Source organism: Oncorhynchus tshawytscha, linkage group LG28 (genome assembly GCF_018296145.1).
Source record: "Oncorhynchus tshawytscha isolate Ot180627B linkage group LG28, Otsh_v2.0, whole genome shotgun sequence".
NCBI lineage: Eukaryota > Metazoa > Chordata > Actinopteri > Salmoniformes > Salmonidae > Oncorhynchus > Oncorhynchus tshawytscha.
Genome location: NC_056456.1, coordinates 24,510,284 through 24,535,791, shown reverse-complemented (window position 1 = coordinate 24,535,791; position 25,508 = coordinate 24,510,284). Strand labels below are relative to the sequence as shown.

General features: G+C 42.9%; 1 protein-coding gene across 10 annotated transcripts in view; it reads right to left on the bottom strand.

The window, feature by feature from the left end:
- Positions 1 to 25,508, bottom strand: part of LOC112226961 (ras GTPase-activating protein nGAP) — a 94,056-nt gene that overhangs the window by 18,731 nt on the left and 49,817 nt on the right. For 7 of the 10 annotated variants that reach the window (XM_024391673.2, XM_024391674.2, XM_024391677.2 and 4 more), the window contains 5 exons: positions 10,630 to 10,736; positions 6,360 to 6,472; positions 1,222 to 1,375; positions 909 to 1,007; positions 100 to 654 (listed from right to left, as the gene is read on the bottom strand). In XM_024391673.2, coding sequence (XP_024247441.1) covers positions 100 to 654; positions 909 to 1,007; positions 1,222 to 1,375; positions 6,360 to 6,472; positions 10,630 to 10,736 — 1,028 coding nt within the window. Of the gene's footprint in view, positions 1 to 99; positions 655 to 908; positions 1,008 to 1,221; positions 1,376 to 6,359; positions 6,473 to 10,629; positions 10,737 to 12,655; positions 13,277 to 17,546; positions 17,818 to 25,508 lie in introns of those variants that run through there. The other 3 variants (XM_024391679.2, XM_024391678.2, XM_024391670.2) reach the window with 3 other exon arrangements.

The following is a 25,508-nucleotide window of genomic DNA, read 5'->3' as shown; positions in this document are numbered from 1 at the left end:
ATGAAGTTATAGCCAGTATAGGGAGGGAGGCACAGTGGGAAACGATGGAGAAGTAGTCTGTTCAGAGCAGAGATGAAGTTTCTAAAGTATAGGAATTACCTTGGCCCGTCCGGTGCTCTGTAAGATATGAACAAGGGTACAGGCCATCTCCTCCTTGTTCTTCACACTGATCACCGGCTCCAGAACAGAACACAGCATGGTGTAGTTGTTAGTGATGAACTCTGCAAACTCCTTATACTGCTCCATTGGCAGGATAGAGATGGTCTGGAAGCGGGACTTGATCCGGATCGACGGCCCTCCTCCTTTGCCCTTGCTGGTGGTGGGGGTGCTGACAGGGTACCACTTCTCCACAAACTGCCTTCCCGTCACCCCCCCGATGGGGATGTTGACCAGGCCCACGTAGTTGTTCTTGTCTTTCTTCTTCTTCTTGTCCACGTCCTTGTAGATGTGCACGGTGATGCTACGGACAGACGGCAGGCTGTAGAACTCAAAGTGTTCCCCCCAGAACAGGCAGTCAGACCGGGTCTTGCTGGTGGTGCGGGCATATAGAATGTCATCCAGGCACAGTTCACAGAAATACTTCTTCTTTGGAGGCAGGTCCTTGGCCTCGATGATCCATAGCCGGAGGACGTTCTCTGCTCGTCGGCAGTTGTCCTGGGAAGACATCGAATGAGTATTGAATCCCAATGAGGGAGGGGGAACATCGATCCTTAATAACACAGTACAACTAAACTGACATTGGTAAGAAAATGAAACTAAAAAACAAAGTGAAAAAGAGGAGGTCACTCTAGCATTAAGAAAATGTAGACCCTATACAGTGCACTACTTTTGACCAGATGGACCCTGGTCAAAAGTAGTGTACTATATAGGGAAAAGGGTGTCATTTGGGACACAGTCTGTGGTCTCACCTTGTTTGGCTGGACCGTCCTCCTCAGGTTCTCCATCCATTTGTCTCTCTCTGAGGCCGAGGAGCAGCTGAAACACTTACTGCCCCCTGAGTAGGTCACCTGAAGAGGACAGAGACATAAGCATGATGAGCATAACTAAAGGCTTTTTAATGCATTACATCACCTAGGAGTCTATGGCTCTGTCCCAATCCACATGGATGCTGCCCTTTGAGGCAGGTTGGCAACAGGAAGCTTCTTTGTATTGAAGCGCAGTCATTAACAAGTAATATTATATTTACAATCGTTTTATCAAAGTAGATAAACAAGATGTTACCTCGAAGCAGAACTCCTGTCCCAGTATGCTACTGTGGAGAGGCTTGACATAAACATCTTCCTCCATTCCCAGGTCCAGGGCTTCTACTGCACTTCCCGGACTTAGCAGGGACTCGTCAGAACACGACTCCTTTAACTTAGGCAGCCCTCGGGATCTGGAAGACAAAAACATGGCATTTGGTTACAGTTTACAACATGACTTCTTCATTCAGAGCATTCACAGCATGGCAGACAATCCTGCTCTGAGGCGCTAAATCCCTAAATGTGTCAAAAGACGTTGGACTCCTCCGTTGACAAGTTGTACTTACCACGGCACAAGAAATGGCCACTCGGAAGCTCTTAAACCAACACGCTGCAGGTTGGAGGACCCTAAGAAAATGTATACCGCATGTGATCCCAAAACACAACCAGCTGTTGTCTTTCTGTAAGACTGTAATTCAAGCTTTATCCACACTATTCCAGCAATAGCTCACTAGAACATTCCAGGAAGCAGTAATACATTTGAAAAACTATTGAACAGCCAGTTGAAGGAATATCCCCAGAGCATCTTTCTATCGGGATCTCATTCCACTCCTTTCCTTTCAGGACAGTTCTCTTCTCTTTTCAGTTGAAGCCCACCCTCCTTGGTTCTACTGTCTTTCCCATAGAATGATGAGGAGTTGAGACTATTTCCATGAAACTGTAAAAAGTGAAAGAGGACCAGCAGATACAATGCCTTTCCCTCTTCCCTTTGCAACTACCTTTCCTTTGATTCACAGGTGGTAAACGAGGACCTGGGCTAGCCCATCTGTCGGCCCCTTGAGCCCGTTTCCATAGGAAAGCCCCTACAAGGAGACTTGACTCTCAAGTGCAGCAGCATGGGATGACGGAGGGAGGTGCTGCTGTGCTCACAAACACATCGGGAAAAAGTACCTGGGCTTTCCATCAGAGCACAATTCTACAGGTAGGGAGGAGAATGGAAGTGGTGTCGTTTAGCTTTCCAACTGGAAAATCATTCATCTTCAAAGTGCAACAACTACGAAATGCAACACTGCATGATAACTGAAAAATACATAATAACTAGGGCCGGGAAGATACCAGTATTGCAATACTCATTAGTGTCGTGGCAAGGAAACAAAACAGACTTCACTTCTTTAGGAAAACAGCCATAATGTTGGAAACAAACGCCATTATGTTGTCACATTTATTTAGTCTCCAAGCTATAGCAAACAATATTTTACATACAGCAGGTTTTTAAAGGATCAAAGACTTGTCTGCTTCGTGTTTTCATTTTTGCAATGTAAAAAAATAGAGCGACACTGGTATCATCACAGCCCTAATTCGAACACAAAAATAGACCCTTACATAACAGCCAAATGGTAGGAAAAGGAAATGTTTGTCAAAGGATAATCACTGACTGAATGTCTAGCAAAGTAATGCATGCTTATTGAAAATGCACAACACAAAATGTATAATATATAACAGCCACATAGCAATATAATAACAGTAGGCTTACATGATTGACATGTCAGATGACTTCTAAGAATCAGGGATCAAGAAATCTTATTCACTTTAGTGACAAGGACCATTTTATTCACTGTCATCCCTAGGGGATGGATACATGTACAAGCATTAGCACTTGGATAGATAGATCATCGCAATTAGATTCTGATCTGTTGTCACTTTCAGTTGTTGGTAATCATTCATTTTTTAGAAGACAACAAAAGTAGACAGTAGCAGTGGTTAATACTAGATATTAATTGAAAGCAGTTGAAGTGGTTTATTCTGAATTACAGGGCACCCTCGAGTGTGAGTGAGAGATTCCAGACAATCAATATTGTGTTTACGAGCTATCGAAGACAGAGAGACATTTCAGGAGGAAGTAGTCTGGAGGCATTATTGTAATAAAAAAAATAAAAGATTTTGTCTGGTAAACTTTCCGAGAAGAGCGGCCAATCTTACTCATTCTTTTAGGGCCACTTAGGTAAACAAATCTAACAGTTAAAAGAAGAGACATTCAAAGTCCTTCTGAGAGGCCCTTTAAACATGATGTGTGTGTTATTATACCTATAGAATGGTCATTTGTCACAATGAGGTAGCAATGATTCTACGTTTGTATTTTCAGGCATATGGAGAATTAAGTTGTTATCCTGATACCATGTTGCTATTGGCCACAATAGCCTCGCAGAGAGTCATTATTAATTATCTGGCCCATGTCTGGGTTAAAGCATCATGGCCTACATACAACTATAAAACAACATCCCATCTACCTCACCAGCCAAGCATCATCACAATACCACTCCTCATTACTTATCAACTCATCTCCTTAGAGGACAGTACTTGCATGAAGATGACCAAAAACCTACTATGGTTGCATTCCCAATGGCACCCTATTATTCCCTTTCCCATAGGTTTCTGGTCAAAAGTAGTGCACTATGTAGGGAATAGGGTCCCATTTGGAACACTATGTCTCAGCTGTGCAACATCAGTATTTTTCCAAAGCATGATTGCTTTAGATCCCCATATATAAAAGGGATAACATTTTCTGATGCCTACCACTGGAACAAGTAATACGAGTGCCAGCAGAGGAGAGAGCAAGCCGACTCCTCTGTCCTTTTCTTTCAGTCTGTAGCCGCCTCACTGTTCACTAGCACACATCCATCAATTGTGCGTGCCTGTGTCTTCAGTCTGCTGCAGAGTGCATATGTGCCCCTGTAATCTTTTGGCATCCGCCTTCAACATGCAACATGCCTCTGCCTCGCCAACTGAATTATGTAAACCCAGATTAAGCGTTTGGGCGGAAACAGATCTGCCCTCTCAATCCAGCAAGGATTCCACAGATGTATGCAACAATGAAACTGACGTGATTCATTACCTGGGTATTTATTTACATCTGTACCTGTGAGTCATAGTTTTCCATTAAGTCGTAAACACATTGTGGGCGTACAGGTTGTGGGCGTACAGGTTGTGGGCGTACGCTTTGAGCCGTCTCATAACACTGTTTCGAGAAAGACACATTATGTTGAGAACAATCTGTGTTTTATCAGCACAGAAGTGGAAAGCCTACACACTGAAATTCATCACAGAGCACTTGTGGTGGAAAAAGTCTAAAGAAATGTATGTTCTCTCAGGGAGTCTAGTCTTTTTAAAATGAGCTGCTGTCGTCATCAAAGTCTTTTGAAAACTAATCAGGTTGCCTTTCTGAACGCCAGCCCTCACTATGTCCACTGCATTAGGATGGAAATCTGATACGTCCGCTGGGAGGAAGGAGAGGAACGGACTTAGCTCTGACCACACCACCACTCCGCAGCTCCTTGAATTAACAAAACGCTATCTGATATTGAACTAGTAGTACTTTCAAGCAGAATCACATACAATTCAACGTGGCATGATATTGCAAGCCGTAACTGCAGTTCATTTCTAAAATTAAGCCGGTTCAGATGGGACTAAAACGGTCTATAATTGTATGAAATAACAGATCACATTTTACAGCGGAGGAGACATGTCCCATCTACATCAAATAAAAACAAAAAGATAGGATTGTTACCAATCAGATCATTATAAATGTAGCAAACAATGCACTGGTCATTCGGCCCAGCATTCTCTAACCAGGAGGAGACATGCTGCCAACAGAACTAGAATGACTTCTATTTCCATCATGCTGCCCTACCTGAAGCGCAGTGACTTTGGCAGGTGGGCATTCCTGGCCCTCCTGAGGAGTGACGAGGTGGCGCTGGTTGCCATGGCGGCCATGCTGATGCTGTAGTATGGTCCTTACTGGGAGTCACTGACATTAGTTAACGATGGCAGAAAGAGGCTGCAGCTCATCCTCACACCGACCATTATCCCCCAGTCCTGCTGGTTCTAAAGCCTCTAAAGTCCACTTTCACTACTCCGCTGGCTCACAGGTCAGACAGACGTCACCCACATGGGCGTACTGCCACACACAGTGACAGATGTCATGTCATCCCAGGGAAAGCTGACAGTACTCCACGCATGTAGCCTACCAGCTACCCACTAAGCCACTAGCATAAAGATAGATACAGTACTTCTCTATGGCCACTAGCCTGTGTTCATCACTAACTCTGTAGGATACAATCTGCACAGTAAAGTCAGAGAGTGAGTGAGTGAGTGAGTATCTGTGTAATGGTACTGACGCTGCATATTCTGCCTGGCGCATGGAGCTGCATATGAACACGGGGTGACTCGGCCCTCGCCAGGCAGCAGAGAGACCAGCATGGGGGAGACTCCCCTCCTCAGAGCAGCGAGGAAGCCCGCCAGGCAGGGCCCCGCAGGGGGAAGGAAGAAGGCGGGGGCAGGCAAACCCCCCCTCAAACCAATACTGTTCAGCCAACTCACTGGAGCGTTGAGAACCCCAAACATATCAACATTAGCTATCCACTATTCAGACCAACAAGGAAGGGAGGGTAGCACACTGTAAACAAAGGATTACATCTGTCTTGGTCTGGGTCTCCCATGCATGAATACAACAATGCCAAATTCTACTATTATATTGACTGTATGTGAGTGGGGAAGAAAGCAGTCAGGCTTACAGTAATGCCATTATCTCCCAGGCTTATAATCCTGGAATTAAAGACAGATTTCTCAGAATAGCACTCAGGACTGATAATGGATGGGAACATAATGTAAGATGTGGGTTTCTTAAAAGGCTGTACAAACGCTGTATAAACCAGCACCTTGGTAACCAACCCCACGCAACAGACAGGGTATTACAGATGAATGTAGCAATTGCACTTTGTGATTCACACCACAATACAACACACACCACAATACAACACACACCACAATACAACACACACCACAATACAACACACACCACAAGAGAAACACTCCCTCTATCATTACTTTTGACTAGCCACCTCACCCCCGCTCGCCTCTCTACATCTCCCTGATCATATATCTATTAAAATCATCATGAAAGGACATCCATGACCCACCAGCAATGAACCACATAAGGAAGACCAAGAGGATATTATATGTGGTTAAAATGAATGACCAAATGATGATCAGAAGCAGGAGCAGTCCCTCAGGCCTAAATCCACTCCCAGAGAGGCAGAATTAAGACAACCAATGTGAATTGTCGATGCAGTTCCATGGTACTGAAAGGTGAAATATGGCAGGAGATAGTGAATAGCTTACCTGTCATTTTCTGGAGGTCTCAGGGAGGGCAGTCTGAAGCTGGTGTTGCGGTCCAGTTTGGTCTGACTCTTCGTCCGCTTTACAGATCCCTTCAGTCGTTTGCTGAAAAACCCCTAAGGGTACAACAGAAGAAATGACTTTCAGGAGAACTGCTACACTCAGAGACACACATGTTTTGTGTGTCTACTGTGGGCACCAGTTGTTGCAACTAGTCTGTGTTTGCATTGGGAGAGGTGCTGTGGCAATGAGTGGCTAATGTGTCACACAGGTCATACTATATCAGGTCAATTTCAAACAAATTTTTGTGTAATGTGTAGTCTACATATGAACAGAATGACGTTGTGTACAACACTGTTCCTGTCTTAGACTTCTATACGCTCATTTTATGAATTAGTAGCTAGTGTGAATGACCAGCTGACCACAATGACCAAGTTGGGGAATGAATTCCATTGTAATGCATTGTCATGCTCTGGTGAAACACGGAAAACTGAACAGCGTGTGGCGGGTTGTGAAACAACCCCACTCAGACCGAATACTATGACAATGTCAGAAAGAGTAGACACATTGAAACCAATAGGGGACTTGAGTCAGAGCTGGAGACAGATGACTAATACTGCGGTTAAATGTCTATCACCCAATCACTTCCTTTAGCGTTTTCTGCTAGTTTTACAGTAACAGTTGAGATAACAAATCAAATATGATCAGGATATATACAGTACGCAATTGTTATTTTATGACTTAACTAAATGGTTGAAAAAAATACATGAAGAGATCAGCAGGATGTCAGGGGCAGTGGAAACGTGTCACTAATTTGGCCATTGTGTGACCTTGACAGCAGAAGGAATTAGTCAGTCAGATATTGTATATCTTGGAAAAGAAAATCTATTGTACTCCAACTACTGTATAATGCTTACCCTGTATGTTGATATAGGATATGGTAATGCAACACTGAGTGCATATTGTGACCTCTATGATGGTGAGAGAGTAGAGTACTGCCAAGTCTGCACAGGGAAGCCATGTTACTTATTAGCAAAGCGGCAATAAACACTATGAAGTGCACTCCACTATATTAGGTGTTGAAACGCTGTGTAAAATGACTGACGATGACATACAGTACATGATTTGATGAGAAGAGAGCGAAAGAGAGAGAGTGAGAGAGAGCGAGAGAGAGAGCGAGAGAGAGCGAGAGAGAGAGAGAGAGAGCGAGAGCGAGAGAGAGCGAGAGAGACAAAAACAGAAAGAGACAGGAAGAGGCAGAGGACGCGAGAGAGAGACAAAGACGGAAGGAGAAAGAAAGGGGGAGAAAGAGTAGGGGAGAAAGAAAGGGGAGAGCGGTAACAAGGGATCGTTGTACGTCCACAGAGAGGACAAGCACAGGAAGTCTTTGTCAGCTTTTCGACATTCTCATTCACCTTGGCAGTGTGGAGGAGGTGTCTTAAACAGCTCATTTTCAGTCAGAGACAACAGCAGCACAACCCTCTCCCCTCTGCTCCCCCGGGTGCCTGCATTTATAAAGCCTGTCGTGTCAGCACAACCGGACAGCAGCCTTCACTTTGACTTGGTCCACAAACGGCATGAGGTTGGAGGATGTTAGTTTCCATCAAGTAGACAGACGCTAGGCTACTTCGTATTGAGGGCTGGAAGTGCCTGTATTCATAAAGCGTCTCATTGTACGAGTGCTGATCTAGGATCTGTGTTGCCTTTCAGATCATCATGAATAAGATTACATGGACCTGATTTCATCTGCACTCTCCACTCTGAGACACAACCTGAACCTCTCTGACATTCCCATATCAGTGTGCAGGTAAAATAGCTAGTCTAGAAACTGACAAACAAAGAGGAGACAAACATGAGTCCCCTATCTGATGATGCTACCCACGAGACCCTTTGGTGAATCTGAAACTATCAACATGAAAGTTTTCCTTCATCTATCTATAACAAAATGTTCTAAACCCGTAACAAGAAGTCTTATAAACATGCCAAAAGGTAGGAGTTTCAATGATGCATGCCATGGCCTAATTCTTCTGGTTATAAATATCATCAGAAGTGTGCGTCTGCGTTTCCACAGTCCTTAGAGGCACACTCCCACGTCGTCTCGGATTAGCAAGCAGAAGTTTTCTAAAGATCTACATACCGCATCGTAACGTACTGCATCGTAACGTACCGCATCCTAACACTCTTACATATTTACTTAACAAAAATATTATTGAGATGGTTATAGACTTCTAGTCTACCTCTGAAAATTAGAAGAATGCTGATGTATTCTCAGACAATCTGTGGCAAGACTAGTCTAGATACGCCCATAGAGATCATAAAAATGACTTGTCTATACAGTGGGGCAAAAAAGTATTTACTCAGCCACCAATTGTGCAAGTTCTCCCACTTAAAAAGATGAGAGGCCTGTCATTTTCATCATAGGTACACTTCAACTATGACAGACAAAATGAGAGAGAAAAAAATCCAGAAAATCACATTGTAGGATTTTTAATGAATTTATTTGCAAATTATGGTGGAAAATAAGTATTTGGTCAATAACAAAAGTTTCTCACCCCGTGGGGTCAAAATGATCACAAGAACGGTGAGCAAAAATCCCAGAACCACACGGGGGGACCTAGTGAATGACCTGCAGAGAGCTGGGACCAAAGTAAAAAAGCCTACCATCAGTAACACACTATGCCGCCAGGGACTCAAATCCTGCAGTGCCAGACGTGTCCCCCTGCTTAAGCCAATACATGTCCAGGCCTGTCTGAAGTTTGCTAGAGAGCATTTGGATGATCCAGAAGAAGATTGGGAGAATGTCATATGGTCAGATGAAACCAAAATATAACTTTTTGGTAAAAACTCAACTTGTCGTGTTTAGAGGACAAAGAATGCTGAGTTGCATCCAAAGAACACCATACCTACTGTGAAGCATGGGGGTGGAAACATCATGCTTTGGGGCTGTTTTTCTGTAAAGGGACCAGGACGACTGATCCGTGTAAAGGAAAGGATGAATGGGGCCATGTATCGTGAGATTTTGAGTGAAAACCTCCTTCCATCAGCAAGGGCATTGAAGATGAAATGTGGCTGGGTCTTTCAGCATGACAACGATCCCAAACACACCGCCCGGGCAACGAAGGAGTGGCTTCGTAAGAAACATTTCAAGGTCCTGGAGTGGCCTAGCCAGATCTCAACCCCATAGAAAATCTTTGGAGGGAGTAGAAAGTCCGTGTTGCCCAGCAACAGCCCCAAAACATCACTGCTCTAGAGGAGATCTGCATGGAGGAATGGGCCAAAATACCAGCAACAGTGTGTGAAAACCTTGTGAAGACTTACAGAAAACGTTTGACCTCTGTCATTGCCAACAAAGGGTTTATAACAAAGTATTGAGATGAACTTTTGTTATTGACCAAATACTTATTTTCCAACATAATTTGCAAATAAATTCATAAAAAATCCTACAATGTGATTTTCTGGAGAAAAAAAAATTCTCATTTTGTCTGTCATAGTTGAAGTGTACCTATGATGAAAATTACATTCCTCTCTCATCTTTTTAAGTGGGAGAACTTGCACAATTGGTGGCTGACTAAATACTTTTTTGCCCCACTGTAGTTCTTTTGGTAATCCTATGGATGAACCCTCCTCCTTAGCCCAACACAATAATGACAAGTACAGCTTCACTTTGAGGAGGAGACCAGAATGACATGAATCAGAATGTAGATGTATAGTATGAGACATGGTGGTACAACAAGGTTGAACCCCCTGGTGTATGATGGCTCCAATCAATGCTGACTGGGTTTGCGTCCCAAATGGCACCCTATACCCTACATAGTGCACTACTTTTGACCAGGGCCCATAGAAACAGTGCAGTATATTCGGAATAGGGTGCCATTTGGGATGCAGCCTGGGAGTCTCCATTAGGATGGGATAGGAAGACAGAGTTTTACACACTGACTGAGCAGCTGAAAGCCCATGGCCATCACTGGAGCTCTGGGGAGTTTTAACAACGGAGTTGACGCCTAACCAACTACAGGCTTGGCTCTGCTGTCTGTCCATGTGCTTCAAACAAGAGGAGATAAAGGAATATAAAGTATGGATTGAAAACACTTCAACAGCAAAAAGTGTACTAATTGCTTCAAACATAACAATTACTGTACAAAGACACTTAAAATGTCTAGTGTGTGTGTGTTGTTCTTGGAGAGGTTGGAATAAAGCAAAAGACAAGTTTCTGTTGGACATCGGTGTACTTTGGATAATAAACACATTTTCGAATCATAACAACAGAACTCACCGGTACTTTGAAAGGGGATGTGTTGGGTACGTCCAGGGATATGTTCTTCTCTGAACTCCCCAGGCCTGAGATACTCCGCCTTCTGGGGGACCTCTCAGCAGACACTTCTGTGGACAACAGAGAGAGAGAGAGCGGGGGAGAGGGAGGGAGAGAGACATTATACTTTTTTTTTTTTAAACAGTTATATTAACAAGTACAGGTCGGAATATGAGATGGGGAGATTGATGAGATACAGGAGGGAAGGGGAGTGATGGAACAGCTACCTCCAGGGGCATGTGTTGTCTGGGGGCAGCAGCACTAAACCTAGACCAGTCCCCAGCACGAGAGACATTAGTAAAGACAGCTAGCTGCCTTGAAACCTGGACTGGTGGAGGTTGAGTTCTATGAACACAGATGCTGCAACATTTTGGGAGAGGGAGCCAGAGTGATGGGTGTACACAAGGACATCTAGAGCACACAGACAGAGACAGAGGTGGGCTGTATCAAGCAATTACCTCAGGCCACCAAGAGTCTGTGTTGGGGTCCCCCAAGAGACAAGCTATGGCATTGAATGAATGCCACGAACTCATGTAAATGATTAATAGAACAACAAAAATCCATCTCAGAATGCTATTCAGAGGGGTTTGTAAATCATTAACAATGAGGTTTCAGCTATAAGGTCACTGATTATGCTTCACTGTAATCCCCGTTGAACAGGCAGGATGGAATAAACAACAGGACAAAATTAATCTGTTTCTCTGTAGAAGACAGTTATTTCTGGTCCGTCCTGACAAACTATGCAGTCTCTCTGTACGGTAAGGTTATGGCCATCTGTGTCAAGGATGAGGATGGACTCAATTATTTTTCCCTCCGGTGGTCTCAGTTTACAGAGGCAGGGCAGGGCCATCAACATGGGACTCCAGCTGCTAGGCCCCAGTAAGCCTGGGCACCGGAGTGTCAGCTCAGCCAAGCCTCCTGGAGCAGTGCCCAGGCAGGTGAGGTTAGAGGCAGGAGGCTGGAGCAGTCCCTCAACTGACAAAGACCCTCTAATTTCTCATACCCGAGTCTCTGGTTACGTTCAAAATGGCATCATATGTAGTGCACTACTTTTGAGGGAATAGGGTGTCATTTGGGACACAACCCTTGACTTCCACAGCCAGTGCAGATTTTACTGCAGCTGCATACAAGACAAACGCCTGTCAGTGCCTTACCAATGTTGCACAGAGCAAGAAAGCAAGCCACATCTTCCAAATACAGAAGTCTCAAACCATCCGTCACATTGAGATCCCTGGCTGATATCCAGAGAAGGATTGATTGGAAGCTAAGTTTAGCTCCATTTTTGAGCAGATCGACCCCGTGCAACAGGAATGCTCTGTGAAAGAACAAGCCACAACCATCTGAAGTCAAATAACAAGTTTTAGCAGACCAGATAATGGGAGATAACCTCCAGACTAGAGCAACACGTGTCAGATCCCACGTTTCGATCAGGTTGTCCCTAAAGCTAGGCCTCACCGTAATCTATCCTTCATGTTAAACTTTGGCACAAGTGAGACAGTATGCAGCAGTCAGCATTATTAAAAAGGCTACTTTTCAAAGTGCTATGTCAAGTTCTCTCTCAGACACTGTCCTCTTGGCCCCCCTGTCTGCAGCCCAGTCCGTCTTAAACGCTGTGTGCATCATAATTCAGAAGGACTGAGCTCTCTGGCTGGGGGTGGCTTGAAGAGAGAGACACCCATCAAACGTCATGCACATCCTGTATAATATCAACGATGGACACTGACGAACAGCACAAAGTAAATATGATCAAAGAAGTTAGGCAAATATTACGTTCAGTGTTTGTGAAAGACATGCTACCAAACGCATCACATGGAGCCTTACATGTATACAGTACAGACCCACAGAGAAACTTCCCAATCTAACATAATGGCTTTTTAATGATGGTGCTCTGCACTGCGCACATGAGAATTAAGCATGAATAATCAACTTAATTTTAAACAATAGACCCTAATTAGAGAAAGAAAAAAAAGACAGGAGAGTGAATCAGTACCTCGGTCACAGCTGTTCCCCATCATCTGAGGAGGAGATGGACAGGGTCAGCACCCGATTGGCTAAACACCGACCATCACCATCAGCCAATGAGGCAAAGTCGTTTCCCTTTAACTGTCCATCTTCTGCAGTGCTGCGAAGCCATCCCATTGATAATCACTCTGTCTTTTGAAATAATTAGTTTTGTTCCTGCAGTCTGGAATCCCACCTATTTCTCCCTGAACTAACACTCCATGCTTCCCCCGGTCTCTCGTCCCACTCCGCTATCTATCTTTCTCCCTCTCCCTCTCTCGGCAGCAATTCTTAACCTTCACTTCATTATTCTCTCTCTCCTTTTTGGCATGCCTGCAGCGGAAGAGATTTTACCGCATTTATTCAATCAATTTCTGTAACTGCACTCTATCGTTCCTCTTAGCAGAATAAAACAGAACTGCAAGTACTTCCCTCTTCAGTCTTTCTCTCTCCTCTCCTTCTCTTTTTCGCTCTTTCTGTACCGTAGCATCTGCCGGTGAAGCTACTGCAGCTGAAATGCAGCCCACCTCACACACTGCTGGAACCACAGGACGCACAGGACAAATTTAGAGCCACGCTTTAAGGCTAATTACAAAATAACTTGCTGCCTTACTCGACTGATGTAGGACACAACTCTGGGGGCTTTCTCATCATGTATGAAAGAGAGGAAGAGAAAAGAGAGCGAGAGAGAGGAAGAGAGAGAGACCTAGAGAGGGACAGAGAGAGAGAGAGAGAGACAGAGCGCCAGAGCGAGCGATTGGAAACCCATAGGGGGGGATGGGTATCGGAAGCTTGCAAGATGCTATTTAGGAGAATTATACTGTAGATAAGGTGTTCGGGTGTTCATTTAGTTCCCAAACCAAAAATCCATTAACCCTCTAGTATAATTTAAGCAGGAGATGGCCCTTGAGGTTAGAAGCAGATTTTGAGATGGGGACCTGGCAAGAGGTCAGAGGAAGTAGTCAGTGTGCACACAACACAATAGCACAATACAATACACTAAAAACAATCACAATGGTCAACAAGATGATCCTCTATGAGAGCTTGAAACTGAAAAGGCGATATGCTCTCCTCTAGTTTAAAAGTATTTTGCCGCTCGTTCCAAGATGAAGAAGCATTATAGGAGGTTTGCATGTAAACAATATCACCATAATACAGCACAGATCAAAATAAATAACTGTCCCTTGGACAAGATCTTTCCTGGCTGACGTAGAGAAACATGTTTTATTCCTGAAATAAAAACCCAAATTAAAATTGCAGCTTTTAGGAAAAACAATTAATGTGCTGTTTGAAACTCAGCTTTTCATCTATCCAGATACAAAAGATTCTTACAAGAGGCCACCCTTTCAATTTGTTGACCATTTACAGTTAACATTTGCAAGTGGCTCCATGTGTTCTCTAGTTTAATGTTTGCCACAAGCTACAGTGAATCACCACTGTCTGAAAATAGAATCAGAAAATTTGAAATGTCCACTATTTAAATGCAAGCGCCAGACTTCTCCTTATGCACAGCAAAAAGAAGACTGAGTTCATGTCCATCTATAAAGTTACTATGCAGCATTCCACACAGATACAACTCCAGACCCTTGCTAAAAAGCTGTTATTTGAACAATCTCGTATTAGTCCAATCACTCGGTGGTAAGAAATCTGCAGTGGTTGGGAGACTCAACTATGAAAAACAACAACGAGCACAACACAGATTTGTGGATCAGCAATCCCCGGTGACAGTGTTTGAACAGTGCAGCAGTGCCTCGTCCTCTACCTCAGAGCTTTAGTACATATTCAGCTGCATAACTCAGCTAGTGACATCCTAAATTGTTGACTATGTGCATTGTGCAGCATGTGACCCAAGTTACCCAACACTGAAAGTTACTTAAACTGCAGAATTTTCCACAGGGAATATAATTTCCATACTCCTTATCATGCAGTAGCATTAATGGTGTGGGCGTTGCAAGGTAAGTAAAAACTTGGGGCTGGGCTAAGTTCAATAATAGCCCAAAGTGCTTGAGAAAGATGAATTATTGATGATCACCATCCATACTTCAGATATCGCAAGCACAATGAAGTGGTGAGTGACCAAAGGAGTAGCAAACAAGAATGATGTTTTCAAGACATTTGAATCTTTATCCTTTAGTTGCATCAAATATATTTTGATCTATTGAAACCATATGTTCGATAGCATGGAGGCGTACGCTACATTGTGATTTCTTACCCCATCACGTTTGGAGATGATGGAGCACGCTGAAGTAAAAACAGCATACAACTAGCCTACCATATCAGCTATTCTACATGCAAACAAGGACAATCTAGAAATCACTTTTGCCTTTTAGGCTATAGTCTAATGAAAGGACGGGGACGGGGGAATCCCAACTCCACAATCCTACTCTGAGAAGCTTTTTGAACACCGGTCCAGATGATTAGGCTCGCGGCTACCTGGTATAAACGGTGTTCTGATAGAAATCTCCAAATAAGCATCACTTATAATTACAGCGTGGGCCTAATTTCCCCGCGTGGCAGGCAATGCATTTTAACCCTGCACTTATCTTTTAACAAGATATTGATTTCAAGAAGGCCTGCACCGAATCAATTGTTTAACTGGATTTTCAGGAACGGATGCAGCAGGGGGCAAGGTGTTTCAAATGGCACCCTATTACCTATATAATGCATTCATCTGGATGGACCCTGGTCAAACGTAGTACACTATATAGGGAATAGGGTGCCATTTGGAATGGGACCATGTCTGCAGGCAGCACGGTTCCCCACCAGACAGTCTGCAGTCAGCTTCTGTAGACAGCCCTGAGTAGTGACCTTGACATACTGTGCTAGATAAAGGCTGTCGTGGCAAGACCGACAGTCAGTCAGCGAGGAAGGAATTGACACATCATTTGATAAAATGCCATTGCAACAACTTATGGGTAGACTGTGTTCATTCATGATATTGTTTGGATGATACTGATAAAAAAAAATGTAAATATATATCAGAGATTTAAAATCAGGTGGAGTTGATGACAACGTACCTAGCTATGTACTATAGTATCCAAGTATAGTGTCTATAGGGTTACTTAAGAAAGGATTACAGGGGGCAGCATCCATAAAAATGCATTTCTTACATAATCCATACAGTGCAAACTAAGACTATGCGCTGGTCATCAAAACTTGTCACAACGGGGAAAAAGCTAAACAATACCAACACTTGCTACATAAAACACGCATTGTTACACAAGTGACATGGTGGTGTAGGAATGAGCGTCTATCAATGGTAAGATGTCACATGGCAATAGTGTGAAGAATGTGTGGAACATTAAAACACACCATCTGTTCATTCCCTGTCCAATCATAAACCAGAACAAACACACCTGCACAATGTTTGTCAAAACCTAGATGTACTAATACAGTGTGAAGTGCTTTATACAAAAACACTGAAATCTTCCATTAAGGTAAAGATAAGTGGTTTATCTCCTGTGTGCCACTATTGTGAGCCACTGCCTTTGTGTCACAGAATCACCGTTTATTCTTCAAAACACTATATTTAGAGGGAATGTATTCAGACACAGAAATTACAAGTTTCTGAAAATATTATTACGACCCAAAAACATGTTCTGACATGTATCTATCCTATGAAGCCATCCTCAGGGACCATTGACACTGCCACTTGAATGGGTGCATCCAATGGGATGTATCCATTGTCCAAATGTAAACAGTCTGTAACACAACAACTATTCAAGGAATCCCCATCAACCCATGGAACCAGTTTGATGTCCAAGTAACACAGCAATGCTCTTGGCTTTATCCGTAATCACTGTTAAATTTAGGGGCGGCAGGTAGCCTAGTGGTTAGAGTGTTGGGCTGAAAGGTTGCTGGATCGAAACCCCGTGCTGATAAGGTGAAAATCTGGTCGTTCTGAACTGTCATTGTAAATAAGAATTTGTTCTTAACTGACTTGCCTAGTTAAATAAAGGTTAAATCAAATAAAATAATAAGAATGGTTTCCATGCCCCGTCTATTTTCACACGAATGCTTTGTGGCACCTACTGACACTTCTCTGTATTGACATTTTATTTGATTTATGAATGTGAAAATACATCCTTGTGGAAATGCCCAACTGTGGTAACAAAATACAATAAACATTGGCTGTGAGCAGAGTACAGAAATGTCATGACAGAGAATTGTTTTCCCCCCATGGTGAGAATGTAAGTGAAAGAGTTGTAACAGAGTTGACAAATGGGGCTGCTATTTGACAAATATAATTCATAATGATTAGAAATAAATAATAAAATAAATAAGTGAAATAATGAGATGGTCAACAACAAAAGCTGCAAAACGCAGCATCATATGATGCAAAATGCATCATACGGATGAGATTTAGGCATTTTGAAAAGTGACATATCTAGAAAATTGGGCAAATGAAACAAACACCAAAATATCGTTTTTGGGTGGAGTTTTCCTTTAATTGTTATGCAGAAATGATTTAATATTGATATAAACATGGCTGCATTTGGGCCTTTAAGGTTGTCAGATAACCAACAATAACCTAGGTGTAGGATAATAGATCAATGAAATAATTTGACAGATAACATGACGAGAATATCACGTGTTTGTCAACACGCTAAAGTTACAACAATGTTTCTACATTGTAGCCACATGATGTAACATTGCATCTTACAAAGTATAGATACCATCAGGGGCGTAGCCTAAGTGTTTCTGACCGACAAATTGATTGAACATCCAAAACAAATGAATGTAGGTGTTGTTGAGTGGCCAAAAGTAACTAGTTGCGCGTGGAAAAGTTGGACAGGGTCCTCCCGAGTAGTGCTGCGAGAGTTCTTACACGATTGCTCTTTTTGTATTATAAGTAAAACATTAAAACAACTTGAACCTACCCCATATGAATTCCATTGTTTTACAATCCAGAAATTGTTTTACAATCCATAGTTTTACAATCCATTCTGCAGAAAATATATCAGGCAATTTCACAAGATCCTGGTGCTCGCTTAGGCTACTATCTCGTCCTTGGCTGTTAGTTCGTCTCCCTTCAAGACATGCAGGAATGCAGAAAAGCCTGAGCCCAAGCCAGTCAACCCCACACAGCCTTTCTGTTCTCTATAAGTCTTTTGAAATTAGCACAACAATAGCAGCCCTTCCATCTGAGAGCCCACATACCGTTCTCAAGACGTGTGGAACTTCCCTGCCAGAGCAAACCCTCTGCCCCCTCCGTCGCCCCAGTAAAAAGGGGGTGTGCGGCATATGATCAGAAGATTATTCACGGTAGATTGCACACATTTTGAAAGTTCTCAGTCAGGAGAGTTGATGGGATCACATGACAAGATCTTTGTAGATTGAATGGATATAAACTTGTCAACAAATGTATTACTCTGCCGAAATGTCACGTCAAAATGCCTCCATTCCAGCATGAAAAGCTGGAAAAGTCATTTTCTGTAAACTCACACACACACACACACACACACACACACACACACACACCATAGCCTTAAAAGCTTTGACATACCGGTAGGATTGTCAAATGCTTGCCTACCGACAGTACTTAGGCACCCCTGAACAATGTCGGCAGTCCATCTATTTTGTGATCACACAGCAAAGACCTTGAAGTCGTCAGCCACTCAGCCCTGTTAAAATACTCCAAACCAGAAGGTGCCAGTAGCGTTGCTTGGCAATACATGTCCGTGTGTGTTGTTTATTCCAAGATTAGCTAGCTAGCTGTGCTAATGTTGCTATTTTGTAGAAAGTCCTTGGTGATACTAGCCAGATGGCCACAGCTAGATAACTATCGAGCAAGATGACGAGGATGTTTTATTTTTATTCACTTTACATAATCCCATACTGCAAGTGCCAGCCCATAGCTAAATGTTTAGCTAGCTAATGTTACCATATAGTTAGCTAGCACAACATACTGTAGCCAGATAGCCAGCTAAGGACACTGCACTAACTCGGAAGAAAATACAGGCAGCTGTTTCATGAAAACTAGCTCATTTATTGTGGCTCATCCGTGGATGTACGGAGAAATGCCCTATTTATCCCTTTCTGTTGTCACTTCTGTTGGCTCCCCCACCTGGGGGTTCATGACCTCGGATTGGCTCAAATTCAAGTTGTTGGCCACTGCTGAGCATTGCGATTCTACAAGTAGAAATGGTAGGTTCGTCGTACCGGCTTGGCACACAGTAACTACCAATTTCATTTTAGCAAGAGAAGGAACAGCCTCCCACTGTGATCGGCAGTCTATCGGCAGTGAGATTCTCTGTGTTTAATGCTTTAAATATCAGTAATCTTCGTGACGCAACAACCTAAGGTTTATGCTGACTTTATTAACCTCGTAACTACAAGGTCATAGGTGGAGTACTAAAAATAAATAAAATATATATTTTAAAAAAGTGGAAACGCTTTAATTCAAATACTCTTATATACACAAACAACAAAAAGGTGAGAATGCTTCTCATGCAGTGTTTAAAAACCTGTAAATTATTTGGATGTTAACACAGGGAAGTACCAGCAATGTTACTGACTTTTCTCTAACAATGCAATTCAGTATCATGTGTCACAAAATCTAGTCATTAAACATTGCCAATGGTGGCGGAATAGAATAACATGGTGGAAAAGTATTTCAAGGGTGTGAATGTATGTGACCCCTATTAAGTCTCTTGTTAAAAACTAAACAACAAAATAGGCTATGTCCCTAGGAATCTAAAAAGAGATGAAAAGTGTCTGATAAATTAGACAGACACAGAGAAAGACAGACAGACACACACAGCCTTCGAAAAGTATTCAGATCCCTAGACTTTATCCACATTTTGTTACATTACAGCCTTATTCTAAAATGGATTATTTATTTATATATACATATATATAAAAATTCTGAGCAATCTACACACATTAATACATTTGTAAAAGTTTCTAAAAACCTGTTTTCGCTTTGTCATTATGAAGTACAAATAAAAAAATAAATATTCAGCCCTTTTGCTACGAGAGTCGAAATTGAGATCAGGTGCATCCATTGATCATCCTTGAGGTGTTTCTACAACTTGGAGTCCACCTGTGGTAAATTCAATTGTTTTGACATGATTTGGAAAGGCATATGCCTGTCTATATAAGGTCCCACAGTTGACGGTGCATGTCAGAGCAAAAACCAAGCCATGAGATCGAAGGAATTGTCCGTAGAGCTCCGAGACAGGGATGTGTCGAGGCACAGATCTGTGGAAGGGTACCAAAACTTTTCTGGGGCATTGAAGGTTGCCTCCATCATTCTTAAAATGGCTAAACTGAGCAATCAGGGGAGAAGAGCCTTGGTCAGGGAGGTGACAAAGAACCTGATGGTCAATCTGACAGAGGTCTAGAGTTCCTCTGAGGAGATCTTCCAGAAGGACAACCATCTCTGCAGCACTCCACCAATCTGGCCTTTATGGTAGATTCGCGAGACGGAAACCACTCCTCAGTAAAAAGGCACATGACAGCCCGCTTGGCATTTGCGAAAAGGCACCTAAAGACTCTCAGACCATGAGAAAAGATTCTTTGGTCTGATGAAACCAAGATTGAACTCTTTGGCCTGAATGCCAAGTGTCACGTCTGGAAGAAAACTGACATAAATACCTATGGTGAAGCAAGATGGTGGCAGCATCATGCTGTGGGGATGTTTTTCAGTGGCAGAGACTGGGAGACTAGTTAGGACCGAGGTTAAAGATGAGCGGAGCAACGTACAGAGAGATCCTTAATGAAAACCTGCTCCAGAGCGCTCAGGATGTCAGACTGGGGCGAAGGTTCATCATCCAACAAGACAACGACCCGAAGCACACAGCAAAGACAACGCAGGAGTGGTTTCGGGACAAGTCTCTGGATGTCCTTGAGTGGCCCTGCCAGGACCTGGACTTGAACCTGATCGAACATCTCTGCAGACACCTGAAAATAGCTGTGCAGCAACGCTCCCCATTCAACCTGACAGAGCTTAAGAAGATCTGCAGAGAAGAATGGAAGAAACTCCCCAAATACAGGTGTGCCAAGCGTCATACCAAAGAAAAATCAATGCTGTAATACTTAAATAAAATGTAACATTTCAGTTAGCAAACATTTCTAAAAAGCTGTTTTTGCGCTGTCATTGTGGGGTTTTGTGTGTAGATTGATGAGGTAAAAAAATGATTTAATAAATTTTAGAATAAGGCTGTAACATAAAATGTGGAAAAAGTCAAGGGGTCTGAATACTTTCTGAAGGAACTGTATATATTACATATACACACACATTGAACCAAAATATAAACACAACAAGTAAATTGTTGGTCCCATGTTTCATGAGCTGAAAAAAAATGACCCCAGAAATATTACATACACACAAAAAACTTCCTTCTCTCCAATTTTGTACACAAATTTGTTAATATCCCTGTCAGTTAGCGTTTCTCCTTTGCTAAGATAAACCATCCACCTGACAGGTGTGGCATGTCAAGAAGCAGATTAAACAGCATGATCTTTACACAGGTGCACCTTGTGCTGGGGACATTAAAAGCCACTCTAAAATGTGTAATTTTGTCACAACACAATGCCACAGATGTCTAAAATTGTAGGGAACATTTTCATACCATAAGCAGTCTCCAACGTCGTTTTAGAGAATTTGGCAGTACAATCAACCGGCCACACAACCGCAAACCTTTTTTATTGTAATCATGTGGGCAAGCTGGTTTCTGATGTCAATGTTGTGAACAGAGGGCCCCATGATGCTGGTGGGGTAATAGTACGGGCAGGCATAAGCTATAGATAACAGAAATAGCATTTTATCATGGCAATTTGAATGCACAGAGATACAGCGTCAAGAGGCCCATTGTTATGCCAGTGATCTGCCGCCATCACCTCATGTTTCAGCATGATAACCCTACTGCAGCTATGCCACTCTTAATGCACAGCCCCATGTCGCAAGGATCTGTACACAATTCTTGGAAGATGAAAATGTCCCATTGAGGATGCTCTGGATCGAGGTGCACGACAGCGTCTTCCAGTACCCGCAAATATCCAGCAACTCCGAACATCGAACATTCGAACATTGAAGTGTGTGAAAACATTCCACAGGTCACAATCAACAGCCTGAAGGAGATTTGTCGTGGTAAAAACTGTTTTTCAAAGCCATGCTCCTACTATTTATGTGACCAACAGATTCATATCTGTATTCCCAGCCATGTGAAATCCATAGATTAGGGCCTAATGAATTTATACCAATTGAATGATTTCCTTATATGAACTGTAACTTAGTAAAACTGTAGAAATTGTTCCATTTATATTTTTGTTCACTACATACACTACCGTTCAAAAGTTTGGGGTCACTTAGAAATGTCCTTGTTTTTGAAAGAAAAGCAATTTTTTTGTCCATTAAAATAACATCAAATTGATCAGAAATGCAGTGGAGACATTGTTAATGTTGTAAATGACTACTGTAGCTGGAAACTGAATTATTTTAATGGAATATCTACATATGCGAACAGAGGCCCATTACCAGCAACCATCACTCCTGTGTTCCAGTGGCACGTTGTGTTAGCTAATCCAAGTTTATCAATTTAAAGGGCTAATTGATCATTAGAAAACCATTTTGCATTTATGTTAGCACATCTGAAAACTGTGATTAAAGCAACAATAAAACTGGCCTTCTTTAGACTAGTTGAGTATCTGGAGTGTCAGCATTTGTGGGTTCGAATACAGGCTCAAAATGGCCAGAAACAAAGCACTTTCTTCTGAAACTCATCAGTCTATTCTCGTTCTGAGAAATGAAGTCTAATCCATGCAACAAATTGCCAAGAAACTAAAGATCTGGTACAATGCTGTGTACCTCTCCCTTCACAGAGCAGTGCAAACTGGCTCTAACCAGAATAGAAGGAGTGGGAGGCCCCGGTGCACAACTGAGCAAGAGGACAAGTACATTAGTGTCTAGTTTGAGATAGACGCTTCAAGTTCTCAACTGGCAGTTTCATGAAATAGTACCCGCAAAACACCAGTCTCAAACTCAACAGTGAAGAGGCGACTCCGGGATGCTGGCCTTCTGGACAGAGTTCCTCTGTCAGTGTCTGTGAGATATGGCCTTTTCTTTAAGGGTTTTGAATACATTCCAAATGCACCGTATACTACATGACCAAAGGTACCCATTTGTCGAACATCTCATTCCAAACTCATGGGCATCAACATGGAGTTGGTCCCCCCCTATGCTGCTATAACAGCCTCCACTCTTCTGGGAAGGCTTTCAACTAGATGTTGGAACATTACAGTGGGGACTTGCTTCCATTTAGCCAGAAGAGCATTAGTGAGGTCGGGCACTGATGGTGGACAATTAGGCCTGGCTTACAGTCAGCATTCCAATTCAACCTAAATGTGTTCAATGGGGTTAAGGTCAGTTAAGGACTGTGCAGGCCAGACAAGTTCTTCCACACCGATCTTGACAAACCCCTTCTGTATGGACCTTGCTTTGTTTACAGGGGCATTGTCATGTTGAAACAGGAAAGGTCCTTACCCAAACTGCTGCCACAAAGTTGGAAGCACAGAATCATCTGGAATGTATGTTGTATAGTTAAGATGTCCCTTCACTGAAACTAAGGGGCCTAGCCCGAACCATGAAAAACCACCCAGACCATTATGCCTCCTCCACAAAACTTTACAGTTGGCGTTCTCCTGGCATCCGCCAAACCCAGATTCAACCATCAAACTGCCAGATGGTGAAGCGTGATTCATCACTCCAGAGAATGCATTTCCACTGCTTCAGTCCAATGGCAGCCAGGTTCACACCACTCCAGCCGATGCTTGGCATTGCACATGTTGATCTTAGGCTTGTGTGTGGCTGCTCGGCCATGGAAACCCATTTCATGAAGCTCCCGACGAACAGTTGTTGTGCTGAAGTTGCTTCCAGAGGCAGTTTGGAACTCGGTAGTGAGTGCTGCAACTGAGGACTGATTTTTACGCGCTACGTGCTACGTGCTTCAGCACTCGGCGGTCCTGTTGTGTGGCCTATCATGTCGCGGCTGAGCCGTTGTTGCTCCTATACATTTCCACTTCACAATAACAGCACTTAAAAGGTTACTGAAACATCTAGCAGGGCAGAAATTTGACAAACTGACTTGTTGGAAAGGTGTTATCCTATGACAGTGTCACATTAAAAGTCACTGAGCTCTTCATTACAGGCCATTCTACAGCCAATGTATTTCTATGCCGATTGCATGGCTGTGTGCTCGATATTATACACCTGTCAGCAATGGAAAAAAATTATAGACGAATCCACTAATTTGAAGGAGTCTCCACATACTTATATTATATAAAGCTCGATTACGTTTATCTCTCGCAACACCATACTTTGTAAACAAAGTGAAATAATGGACAATATCTAAGAAGGAAGGCATTCTATTAATCTCAACGTTTCCTCCTCTTTTTTTTTTTTGTTTGCTTTACATGTCAATCAAAATGATTGTTGAATGCTCATAGAATCCCAGCATTGGCCTGAAACCTAGCATTGGGGGCACTTTTGTCAAAGCAAACTATAGATTAACATATAAATAACCCTCTCTCCCCCATTTTTAGCGCAGGACAGAGAACATTAAGAGGGTCATGAGAATGACTAACTCCCACAGTTACAGGGCCGGTGTCTCAAATGGCACCCTATTCCTTTATATACTGAATACTTTTGACCGGGGCTCTGGTCAAAAGTAGTGCACTATATAGGGGATAGTGTGCCATTTGGGAGGCAGCCCATGTCAGTCCTCATTCCTCTACCCATCAGCTGCTGTCACAATACAACCAGCCCAATGACCCCTTCCCTATTCCCACTGACCCCCCAGCCCAGCACCCCTCCAGCCAGCAGCTGCACCCCCGCAGATTCCCTCAGTGAATGCCCTGGCTGGGAAAAGCCCACGTCAAGGCACTGGGGTCAGTCATGCTACTCAGACCATGTGAGATGGATGGATAGAGGTTAGACACTGGGTGCTTTGTCTCCGTCTATACATTCTCTAAGACACCTACACCACAGAACATCTCCCGTCCTACGGACGCCAGCAGTAGAACATCTCCACTAACCGGCCTAAATGAAACGAAACCCTCAGGAAAACCGATACAAGACATTTAACATAGTTGTCAGTCCTTTCTGTTATTACTGCAAGGTTACCCTATGCTAATAACTTGTCATTTTGTTCCCTTTGGGAGCTTACAGCTGTTTCTCACAGACCAGGCTGGAAGAGGGCAGCAGCAGTCCACAGACTCATCATCAGATAATTAAGATATTTCAGTTGATAATAACCCTACTGCAGCTATGTCATATTTTCTAAAAAGCTCTGCCGCGGTTATGTAACGGACGCTGCTTGCAGTTCTTTTTAATCCACCGATGCCTGTGATATTGTTCTTCATACTTGCAGACTACTCCTTTGTCGCAGAGTGTGTATTACGAACTCAAGGAGGGATACGGAGATGGAGATCAAAATCACCACCATCACCCATATCAGGAATTTCAACGTTTCTCTATGGTCCTGAGCCATTGTGTAGACAAGTTTAATTCTTGTTGCACCAGTTAGTAATATTCAGATGAGTCTGTATGCATTTAAAAACCTACAAGAAGTCCTCAAACAAAAGAGAATACTGCAGGTAGCCTAGTGGTTAGAGCGTTGGACTAGTAAACCGAAAGGTTGCAAGATCGAATCCCCGAGCCGACAAGGTACAAAGCTGTCGTTCTGCCCCTGAACAAGGCAGTTAACCCACTGTTCCTAGGCCTTCATTGAAAATAATAATTGGTTCGCCTAGTTAAATAAAAGGTAAAATAAAATTTTAAAAAACACTTATTTATACAGTGGGGCAAAAAAGTATTTAGTCAGCCACCAATTGTGCAAGTT